Source organism: Lepisma saccharinum, chromosome 3 (genome assembly GCF_977018435.1).
Source record: "Lepisma saccharinum chromosome 3, izLepSacc3.1, whole genome shotgun sequence".
NCBI lineage: Eukaryota > Metazoa > Arthropoda > Insecta > Zygentoma > Lepismatidae > Lepisma > Lepisma saccharinum.
The window spans coordinates 28,363,641-28,375,908 of record NC_139231.1 but is presented as its reverse complement, the minus strand read 5'-3'; the positions used below and the strand labels follow the sequence as shown (position 1 = coordinate 28,375,908).

Sequence of the window (12,268 nt, the reverse complement as noted above, 5' to 3'; positions counted from 1 at the left end):
TTTTAAGTTACACTTATATAGTACATCCAGAGTGTTTTATTAACTCTGAAATAAAAGTTACTGAAATTATTATAGTTTCATTAACACACTCATTTATTTCCATAGTAGGTTCATATATACAGTACCTGAAACAGAAAAATGTATATTTACTATATATTTTTTTTATTTGCTTTAATTTCAAATATTTTACAAGGCCGTTTACCAGAAAAAGACTTTCTATAAAAAATATATCTATATGTATGCGGTCCCAGAAACCGTGCAACCTATTTTAAGCTGCCTTTTTAAGAAAAAAATCGATTTAAATAAAAAGAATTAGATTTATATAAAAAATAATAAAATAATAATAATTTTTATCCACCCTGGCTACAAAGGAAACTGAAAATTTTCCCTGACCTTGCTATAAAGTCCAAAGCAAGTGGTCTTGCAGTCCAATTTTATAATATTGCAATAAAGAGAAAATTAAATTTAAAATTTCATGCAAAACGTATGTTATCTTGTTAGAAGGAACTCCAAGTTGCACATGATCTGAGATCACAAACACATATTATTTACAAATCTACTTATCCAACACAATCTAATAATACACATGCACCTACATCAATACATTCACAAAAATGCCACATGAAATTCTCTATATAGAAGACAAAATAGCCCCTCTTAGCTGCTCAACGTTTTCTGAATGATTCTTGACCAAAAGGGTGGAAGGTCAGAACAGAGTCATAAATGCAGCAACCTTCCAAAAAAGCAATGTCAATGGAAAATACTGCTCTGATTTGCAGGCCCTGTAGATCCAATGGAGATTTATGGATGAGGTGAATATCATAAGTCATAGGTTAAAATTTTCTATATAGGGGATAAGGATTCAAGTTGTTCGCAGACCATGAAGCCTAAAGCAACACTGAAGAGGGTACTGGGTCGCTAGAACTTCTAATACATCCCTAGGAGTGTCTGTTGATGTCTATAATTTTGTTTCTTATGATGTACAATTAAAAGTTTGTAAATTTCCACACAAAATATTTTCTTAAATAATTTGGCGATTCTGCAGTTATAATTGTAGAGTAGCCCCTGGTTTAGAGCTAAAGAACTTAAAATGTAGGAAAATGTAAAATTGGGATAATAATGTAATACTATTATTGTGTATTTGGACCAGGAAAGTTAAATGCATAATGCAGGAAAATATTACAAAAACAGAAACAGAAAATCGGGGTTTCACTACATTATTGTATTTTGCAGAACGACAGTGAACAAGCAACAACTGCAGCAGTTTTAACTGTTGTCCCAAAGTTTGAACTAGATGATCAAAAGGCTGAGGTCATCTTCATAATAGATTGTTCAGCATCCATGTCTGGACTGAGCATTAATAAAGCGAAGGAAGCCCTGAAGGTAAGAATTCTTCAGCATTACTGAAAGGATGATGCAGACCCATGGACAAATTTGTTCTAGACTATAATCTGATCTCAATTCTTTAGACCTGTACATGTAGGGTTCTAAATTCATTCACAGAAAAATAATATTTCCTCACCTGTCATGATCGAATTGCTGAGGGATGGTAATGCCCCAGCTAGAATTTTTTTGTAACACATCCACCCAGCTGTCTCATTGTTACCATGTTAAACCATAGGAGATCCCCCCAGCTAACCCCAAGGCTCAGCTAACATTTTCCACTTCAAGCATTGATCCCCTGATAATATAAATGAGGGACAGTCCCTGATTTTTACAGCAAAGGAAGCACATGTCATAAGGAATGATAGCATGTAATAATAATAAAAATACCAATGCATTTTCGGTCTTATCTGAAAGTTTGTTCCATCCATCCAGTGGTGCAACAACGGGGGGGGGGGGGGTGCATTGCCCCCCAAATTTGGACCAAAATGAGTTCTAGGGGGGGCAAGAGGGGCAAACAATGATGGCCAAGTGTACTTGCAGGGGGTCAATTACCACCCACAACTTCAAATTTTATGCAAATATAAATGAATTGGTGAGACCAAGAAGGGAAAGATTCCACTCGACCTTACTTTCGGGAAATTAAAAAAACATAAACTCATAGCAACCAAAACTAAAAGCCGGATGAAGAAACTTACAATTACAAACTTATTCCTCATAACCATAGTAACAATATTCCATAAGTGGTTTGTTTTTATAAGCTTTATTTTAGCTCTGATATGTATTCAAAGTATTCAGCCTATTTTGTTCAAAAAGTGGAATCTTTCCCTCCTTGGTCTCACCGGGTCAAATACTTTTCATAATTTTTTTTTTGCTCTCTTCGCTCACAATGCCTCCTTTTCTTAGTCCTATCAAGTTCAGAATCATAGCTAGGAGGCAGCGGGAGTTGGCCCTAGGTGCCGAATGATCTAAATCAAAATAAGTTGTTAAATTTATTGATTGATTTGTGGTTTTAAGTCCACTTTATGCACAGAAGGGTTAATCGGGACTGGACCTACAGTTCAAATTGGGATCCAAACCACTATGCGGTGTGCCTCCACTGGTGTATCGAACCTGGAAACTCTTGATCAGAAGGCAACGGTGTTACCACTACACCATCGGGGAGGAACAAAAATTGTAAAAGAGAGAATGCATTGGCGTCCCGTGAAATTATTTGCATCCTATTAAATCAATATTGATTACAGCCTGCAAAGAAATTGGATCGAAAAAATTTCTTGCTCGCTTCGCCCGAAGTTTATCATTGTTCTCTCTAATGCACGGTAAATTACCAGAAACAGAAATAAGACTTGTCTTAATTGATTTTGTTTTCAGTGCGTTAACAATTGTTTTGAAGAAAGGGAGCGTGCACGTTCGAGAGACAATTTATGTATTGATTGATTGATTTGCTTTATTTCACTTCGCTTCTTGTGCCACTTTTGGCTAATTTGCGAAGATGAGCATGAGTGATGATGTGATGATATTGATGAATGAACACTCATAAACATCCATCAATTTCATCATATCATCTCTCATCCCCATCTTCGCAAATTAGCCAAAAGTGGCACAAGAAGCGAGGTAAAATAAAACAAATCAATAATAACAATAACAAGAATAATAATAATGTTATAATAATAACATTATTATTATTAGTTTTATGATTGTGAAAATAATAATAATAATTATTATTAACATTATTGTTATTAAAATTATTATTATTATTACTATTATTATTATTGGTACGTTTATCCTTGTACTTGCCCCCCCCCAGACAAAAATTTGTGGTTGCGCCTCTGCATCCATCTCTCTCTTTCTGTAGAGGTCTTGGTTGTAAGAGTGGCCCAAGAGGTTGAAACATGTCTGTTTTAATAAAGACAATAATAATAATAATTATTATTATTATCATTACTACTACTACTATTCAAGCCTGATTTTGAGAATTTAATGCTGCAACAGTCTAAATTGTTCAACAATTGTGTAGAACTGGTTAATTTTGGGGTTAGGTACAAGTAATCCAATCTATTCTTGAATTCAGCCACTCCCTATGAGTTTACAGTCAGCACAAAATTGCCACTGTTATAGAATAATTCAAACATTCCCTAAAATTTCAAGATGTTACATTCTCTCTCTCTCTCTTTTTTCTTTTCTAGCAGGTAAGTCATGTAAAGGTAGCAATCAGAAGCCAATACCCAATGCGTGGTTGATTTTCAAGATTTGAAAGTTGTAAGAAATTTGCATATTAATAAGTTCCTAACAACACTTTTGATGCAAATATTCACAAACAATACACGTTATTACTGCTGTAGTGAACTCTGATTTTGCACTCCCAAATGTACATACATTTTACAGTTTCCTAGGTTCCAATGTAGACAGCTGTATTCCTTTTTTAATATTTTTTTTGGTAACCTTATGCTTTTCTCTATACAGTACTTTAATTGCTCCTTTCTTGTCATGTTAATAGCTATTCTTGCATTCCTTACCAGTGGATTGCTATGTGAATATAGTTAAATTTGGGTCTAAACATCAGGCGTTGTTCGAAAATGAAAGCAAGAAATATGATGATGCCATTTTGAAAAAATGTATCTTGCATGCTTCAAGTAAGTATATATTTTATATCTGAATTAAAATATGTCTTTTTCTTCTAGGTGGGGGGAATATAGAATATTTTTAGGTTCAACTGCAATCTCGTTATACCTCACCACAATATGGTATTACATGAAAAAGCACCAAAATATAGTGGTATTTTTCTGTACAACAAACTTCCAAATAATATAAGAAAGATAGAATCATGCGATTAAATTTAAAAAAGTAAATAAATATTTGTAAGTTTGTAGATTTTATTGAGTTAAGGAATATTTAAATGTGTATTGTTTAAACATGAATTATATTTCCTGTTTTGGGATGTGAGTCACAGTATAGATCATTTTATGAACTACCCAGGGCTCCTATCATTGTTCAGTATAAATGTAAATTAATGTAAAATTGTTCTCTTCTAGGATCTTATTATTAAATTTCTCTTTTAATACCATAAAAATGGCATGTTCCATGTCATTTGTGGCATGAAGCCCACTGCAACATGGTTGAAAAATGTAAATAACTTAAAGCTGAAATGATACTGATATATCAGGATCAGAAAGTATCGATTGGAATTTTAATCACCAATATCGGCCAATACTTTTCCGGAGACCAAGTGTCTTTTGGGGTCTGCAAAATTGCCACCTGAGATTTTCATGGAGTCTAAATATCCGGAAAAATATGCAAAATGAATAATCTTCACTATTTTTACAAGGACATTGTGGGAAGAAATGTATTTTGAGGTTCAATGAAGTATCTCATGTAAAGCAAAACTATTATAGATTGCTATGATCAGGGGTGCCAACAGGCAGGTTTGTGGATGCAGGTTGCGTCCACCAAACTTTGGGGGAGGGGTTTCTTTGTTTTCTTTTTTGTGATAGAAATTTGACTGAATAAACAATACAGTATTGATCAAAAGTTGAACTTCCTTGACATTCAAGAATACCTTCGTATACTGCTAAGATACGGATAAAAAGTTTTATTTGTGGGGCGGGGGGTATTATGTGCAGCCTAGACGAATTCTTGTGGGGAGATTAATCACTAAACTTTGGTGGGGGGACGCATATACAATTCTTGAATGTCAGCATTAAGTTTAGATTATCAGGGGAATTCTAGTAGAGTGGGTTAACCATTAAATTTGTGGGAGAGGGATTATTGGAAGGGGGGAATATACAGATATTGGATATCAATGTTAAGTCTTAAATTGACACAGAACTTCTATAGTAATGGGGGGGATTGAACTTTAAAGTTGGGGGGCAACAACATTTAGCACTTTGATATAGAATTCATATGTTGATCTTTTTTTACGCTGTCATTATTCTGCATCATTTGCAAGCGGATTTTACTGTGAATTATTTGCCAAGGGGTATGGATGTCTGGAAAGGTGGGCAAGAAGAGCCACGCCCCCCCTGGAAAATGAATGTCCACCTGAAAATTATATATTTCAGTCACAGTAATTTGTGTTAATTATTATAAACGTGTTGAAGGAACATGATAATTTGATTGAGTGATTGAGTTGGTGTTTTAAGTCCACTTTATACACAGCATGGCTAATCGGGACTGGACCTACAGTTTAAAGTGGTATCCGAACCACTATGTGCCTCCAATGGGTATCGAACCCGGGACTCCTTAATTACAAGGTGACGGCACTGCCACTGCGGCATCAGGGAGGCCCTATGATAATTTGAGACTGAAATAGCTTTTTTGTGAGGAGATGTCACTATTATAGGTAATTGCCTCATTTGTTCCCCCCTGGAAAAAATTGCCTCGCTTGCCCCTCCCTGGAAAAAATCAGGGAAATTTATATTGTTCCGATCAATTTTTACCACACCAACTCACCGTGTTCAGGGCAGCAAGGTCTTCGCAGATAACAAGGTAGCCTGACCATTTGCGCTAAACTTAAATGGAGATAAATTAACAAAATGAGTTTGTTCAACAAAATTTGGCACAAAAGTTATTGAAAAACAAAAGTGGTACTGGTTCAATTTGTGTCCCGAACACATCTCTATGAGGGTAACATCATCACAGTATTGCCCTCGGTCAGAAAGCTGGCAAAAGACAAATTTCGGCAAGTGGCCACGCCTCCCCGATAATGTGTGTCACATAAATTAGCAAATTGTACAGCTCAACAATCACGAAATAGTTATTACAGGTGTTTGATTGTCTTACCATTTACTTGAATACCACCTTTTCACCCCATTTCTTAGTGATACACATGTTTTTTTTTTGTTTTTGGCACCCAATAAGCAATTGGAGAAGAAGTTACAGAAGAGCAAATATCAAGGCATCTTGTGAAGGTATTGAAGTTCCATTAAATTAAATTAATATTCTTGTAAGTTTGCAAAGAAATATATATATAAAAATTTCTTTCTTGTGTTTGATGTTTTGGTAAGATGATTCAGTGCAGGAGGCACCAAATTCTATTTTCAATATCTACAGTTCCATATACGAAACAATAATTGATTGTTTGAATTGATGTTTTAAGTCCACTTTATGCACAGTAAGGCTAATTGGAACTGAACCTACAGTTTAAAGTGGGATCTAATCCACTATGTACCTCCACCCAGGACCCCTTGATTACAAGGCGATGATGCTACCACTATGCCATCTGGGAGGCTCGAAACAATAATGGAATCGGTCACAAGAACGAAACAGTTTTATTTAAGAGAACTGTAGTATGAATATTTGCTTTACCTAGTAGATTTTCCTGTGTTATCACAAAGTTGTGGGCTTTTTAAATGTATTCCCTGTCCACTGTTAATACATAATTTACTTCCTGAAATTTAAAGTTAAGTATCTAACCAATCAGCATCATAGCATTCTGAATGTCAAAAATTTAAAACACTTGTAGTGTATTGCATTCAAATTAAAATCAGTAACTTTGTATTGATCAATACAATTTTGGGGGGATTATGATAAACGAATTTGGAGTGGACTGCATCCAGGCTCTTGGGGGGGGGGGGGCACCACTGGCTATCAAATAGTTCCAATGGAAAATTTATATTATTAAAGTTTGTAAATATTCTGAACTTCTTTGTATTGTTACAATTTTCAAGTATCAGCATTGGTGGGTATTGATAACAGTATCAACAGTAGTATTGGTTCAAAGTGATATCAGCTCAACCCTAAAATAAATCTAATGTTATCTAACCTAATATTTGCTTTGCCTTTGGGGATAACTGGTGGATATGCTCCTATGTTTAAGATGGGGGCAATTGGGGATATGGGGTATACCATCCTCCTGCATCTCCATCCACTTCAAGAACTGAGGTTAAAATTGTAACAATTCAATGATAATTGGATGTAATTGCTGAATAAATGGAATTGATGAAAGGGTACAAGCAGAGGAAGCTGAAGCTTGATTTGATTTGGCTTGACTTTTGTTATTTAGTGTGGATTTTCTGCCACTTTTGGCTAATAATAACAGCATGGTTATTCTTTGTGTCCCTTCACCACTTTCATCGAATCATCACTCATCCTCATCATCATCGTTAGCAAAAAGTGGCAGAAAATAAATGCTAAATAGCAAAAGTACCAATATAAGCCATGAATTAATTAAGGAGGTAATGTTATGTATATTTTTCATGAAATTTGATCAGATTGGTAGAGTCAGGAGCAAAAGTACCAATGTTAGGTAGTTATTGCAAAAGCACACTGAAATTACACAACTTGCACCCTATCCTGAAAAACAGCTTTGTTTCATCAGTTTTGCCATTATTTGGCTAGTCCGATAAAAAGGAATATAAATTATAGGAATTTTCCGGTGTTGTAGTAAAAATTTTCCTCTGACTGTACCTGACTCTCCAGTGAGGAAAGAACCATCTGGATCTAGAATTTTTTTTCCTGGGAGGAGCACAAAATATGATGTAATCATATAAGAAGTAGCAATGGATATATAATGTGCAGATTTTTCTAGACAATAAAAAAGACATCAAACATACATATCATAGTCACATCAAGACAATTATGAGAATTCATTTTAGATAAGATGAGGTCAGACTGGAGACCTTTAATGTGAACTTTCAACCACTGTACACTGTACCTCCACCAGGAAATGAACCCAACGTCTTTTGATCATGAGATGATAGCATTAGTAGATTTTTGTAAATTAGAAGTAAATTCTATCTTATTTGTATTTAATAGTGACTACAAAAAGAAAGAGATAAACTTGAGAACTAATTTCTTCTGGAAACCATCACAAACCATCACAAACTTCAGAAATATTTGACATAGAATACCCTTGCTTTTTGTCCTCAGTTAACCAGTTACCATAATTGCCTTGTAACCATCAAGCAGCAGATCCGATTTCCGGTGTCGACTTAGTTAAGTGTCTAGTAAATCACTTTGTTAAGTGTCTAGTAAATCTAGTCCCGATTAATGTATTTTGTGCCAAATTTGGTTTTATTCTTTTACTATCTCGAACTTGCTTAAACATTTTTGTCCGTTGTAATATAGAGATACTTTTTGATAATACTTGGTCATCGTTTTAGGAGGGGCACATGCCCCTACTGCTAAATCCGCCAATGGTTGATATCATTGTTCGGTATGATTCATGTGAAGAACTCAATGAATAGTTCAGTTTCCTTTGGAAGTATCCTTTGTTATCAAGTGATGAAATATTTAAAAAGGCCAAAGACTTTTGCTCTCAGTATAGTTCTGCTGTCCAATCTGATCTTGTTGAGATAATGCATCTAAAGGCAATATATATGGCTAACATCAGGAACAATCCATTGGAGAGTATTGAGCTTCTCAACAAACTGCAAGAATTACAACTTTAACTTTTATTTCAAAATATGTGCATCGAATAAAGGATTTTCTGCATCCTGCCTGTATCTGTGGCACAATGTTTTGAAAAGACTTAGTGTATTTTACGTAAATACTGATTTTTCTTGTAAAAACTATATTTTCAAAAAGTTGAGTAAGTATAGAAGATAAGAAATTGACAGACTCGAATCCATTATGACCATTGGAAAGACAGGAGACCTATATATTTTTTTTTTTGTTACTGACTACATTTCTGCTTACACAAGAAGATTTTTTGGTCTTATGATCATTTTGTTTGTTACATTTGTAATTTTGTATAATATGGTATCTGACCAAAAATGCACACAGTCAAGAAAAGGGAACTGTTTATTTTTCCTTCTTAATTATTTTTCTGTTTCGTGTAATTAGTAGGAATTTGTTTTCTTTGTAGACTTAAATGCTGATCTTGGTGGAACAGAAATTCTTCAACCTTTGCAAGAAGTATTCACTTGGAAACCCATTGAGGGATACATTCGCCAGGTTTTTGTTTTGACTGATGGAGCGGTATGACATTGATTTATTGTTTTTCTCATGCTTTTCTTATGCTTTCCTATGCTAATATCATGTAGCATTTGTAAATAAATCACTTAGCCATGATAAAGAGTTGCTGTGTAAGTTCACATGAAAACACCAAAAATACTAATAGTCAATCATTCTATGCAAAGAATTTCATATTTATTTGTACTGAATCAAGTATTAACAATATTAGGAAGCAATGTACACAATCAGGAAGATAGACACCAAGTTCGGGGCCTGTAGTATGATTTGTAGATACATGACAAACTATTCAGGACTATATCGGAATTGACTATAGAAATATGGTTTATCAGTGAAACTGACAATTATTTTACCAATCTGGTAAGGATGTATTTAGGGGGGGGGGGTTCCTGTGGGTTTGGACCATCCTGAAAGATTTACCAAGTACTAAAATTAAATAATGGAAATATATGTACTTGTTATGAACACTATGTGGGCTAGTTGGTAGGGTGTCAGACTGCCACATGGGAGACCCGGGTTCAATTCCCGGTGTGGGTGATCTAAGGTCAGAATTTTTCCAGCCTTGTTTCTTTGCACAAAGTGACTCCGGGGTTCACCCAGCCTAAAATCTATGCATACCTGAGTCAACCATGGGGGTAACAATGCCCAGAATTTGTTGCTGATCACATCACCTCCAAAATGGCCAAGATCAAGAATGTGTGGAGCCCTACCCCTACATCCCCTAAATGTGATTTTATGGCATGGTTCTATATGCACGGGGAACTTTACCTTACCTTACAACTTATAATAATATTCATAAAATATTAATCAGGAACTTTACTTTTCGGCAAATGAATCTAACATCTTTTTTTCTTGTTCAAGAAATATTCAATTCTTTATCTCCTTGACATTAAATTCCTTGCCAGAATAGTTGTTTTTAAACAAATTTTGGCGATCTTCACTACATGTAAGCTAGGTAATGAATATATGCTGACGACCTCCCCGATGGCATAGTGGTAACGTCATTGCCTTGTCATCAAGGAGTCCCAGGCTCGATACCTGGTGGAGGCACAAATGGTTCAGATCATACTTTAAACTGTAGGTCCAGCTCCAATTAGCCTTTCTATGCATAAAGTGGACTTAAAACAACAAATCAATCAATCAATCAAATATATGCTCTCATATATCTATTCTTATACCATCGTTTTACCTATTCATATAATAATAACAATACAATATTAATTAATTTACAGATTATCATGAAGAGTCCTGTTAATTATGTTAATGTATTAATTTAAACATTTATATTATTATTCTTTCTGAGACACTTGGTTTGGAAATATATTTCTATATACTTGTCTGCAATCCGGTAGTTCTATAAATTAACTTCAAGATTTTGCCACTTCGTTTTTATTAACATAAAGGAAAACATATTGCAGCTACCACACCAGTTACAAATATTAATTAAAGAGATGAATGATCCATTCATGGGCTTCATGGAGATTTTCAGTTTTATTGTTTATTAGAAAGTTGTTGTTTCAACAGAAATTGCATTTCAATCCAAAGTTTCAAGCTCTCATGAATGCTGAGTTTACACATTTATAGTTCCAGTAAAATGTAATAAAATGGAAAAATTCTTAAACATTTTGTAAGTTAAACTTGTGTCAATAGTGTTTAAGTTCCTCTGTATTATACTGCAACATTTCAGCAACAGGCAACACATGAGAACTTCAGTTTCTGGTTGTGTAAGGTTTGGGATTTTGGCTTACAGAATCTTGCCATGCACATGCTGTCCCTAGTGCTCTCCGAGGAGGAGGGGGGGGGGGGAGATAGCAGAGTCAAACAATATCAGTGTAAGCCTGTCTTCAGCAGCTAATATTTTGTGCTTATGCACGAGGGTGAGCCACTTTGCACAGTGAAAGAAAAAAACTCCTCCCCTGCAAGATTTGAGTTTAGGCAGGAAACAATGAAAGGTATTTTCCACAGTCACAGGTGGTCAGCATTGTAGCAAAGCATGTAGTGTGATATGAGAACACTGCAACAAAGTACACGGTGAGCCTAAAATAAATAGATTAAACATTTTATAAATCGAAAATGGTTTTATCAGGATGCATTTAGTACCATTCAATACAGAAAGTCTTCAAGTTTATGACCTCCACTTTTTGTTTGTTTTTGTGACGTCAGCATCACGTAAGCACCCTTGACATCAGTGAAGCAATATCGTCACTAGCCAGATAGAAAAGGTATTCTGTGTACTTGAATTTGCAAAAACAAATTCTATTACTGCCATACAGTATTGTTTTAGAACATCGTATACAACTGGAGCAAGAGATTTGAGGAAACTGCTTGTCTGGCAAGGGCAAAAGTCGTGTTTGGGAGGAACTGGATTATCACATTGATATTTTTCATGTTACAAAAGGGTCACACATAGAACACTTGTAATTTAGCCATGAACACTTTAGGACATACTCTTCCAACCATGTAAGTATTTTAGCCATGTTATTAAAACTCTTGTTTCTGTAAAACTTTGAAAGTGTCTATATCATTTAGGCTCACACTGTACTATGATTGTACGATAATAAAATGAAGGCTTTTTATCATAGACTTTACTGTGAGATTATTGATATTCATAAAAGTCCATTTAAGCAGTGGATCTCCTGAAATTCAGAAACTAGAAGTACTTTTTCTACTAGATTTCAACAATTTCCAAAATTATCGTGAGAACTTGTGGATATGAATGTTCAAGGCATTTCTTCTTCCTCAGGTTTCAAACACAAAGGAGGTTATTAAATGTGTTCAACAGAATGCTCACATGGCAAGAGTTTTCAGCCTCGGAATAGGAAGCTGTGCTTCCCATGAGCTTGTGGCTGGGATTTCAAGAGCGGGTCATGGGACCTGTGAATATGTATCCTATGGAGAAAACTACAATGAAAAGGTCATTAAGCAGTTGAAGCATGCCTTGCAACCTTCACTAACTAGTAAGTGAATTCCTTGA

The 12,268-nt window shown here is 35.0% G+C and overlaps 1 protein-coding gene across 1 annotated transcript in view; it reads left to right on the top strand.

Annotated features, from left to right (window-relative positions):
* LOC145985501 (von Willebrand factor A domain-containing protein 5A-like) overlaps positions 1 to 12,268 on the top strand; it is a 52,354-nt gene that overhangs the window by 22,854 nt on the left and 17,232 nt on the right. The window contains exons 5-8 of the mRNA XM_083119569.1: positions 1,234 to 1,383; positions 3,881 to 4,016; positions 9,188 to 9,300; positions 12,038 to 12,251. Of these exons, the coding sequence (XP_082975695.1) occupies positions 1,234 to 1,383; positions 3,881 to 4,016; positions 9,188 to 9,300; positions 12,038 to 12,251 (613 nt within the window). The remainder of the gene's footprint in view (positions 1 to 1,233; positions 1,384 to 3,880; positions 4,017 to 9,187; positions 9,301 to 12,037; positions 12,252 to 12,268) is intronic.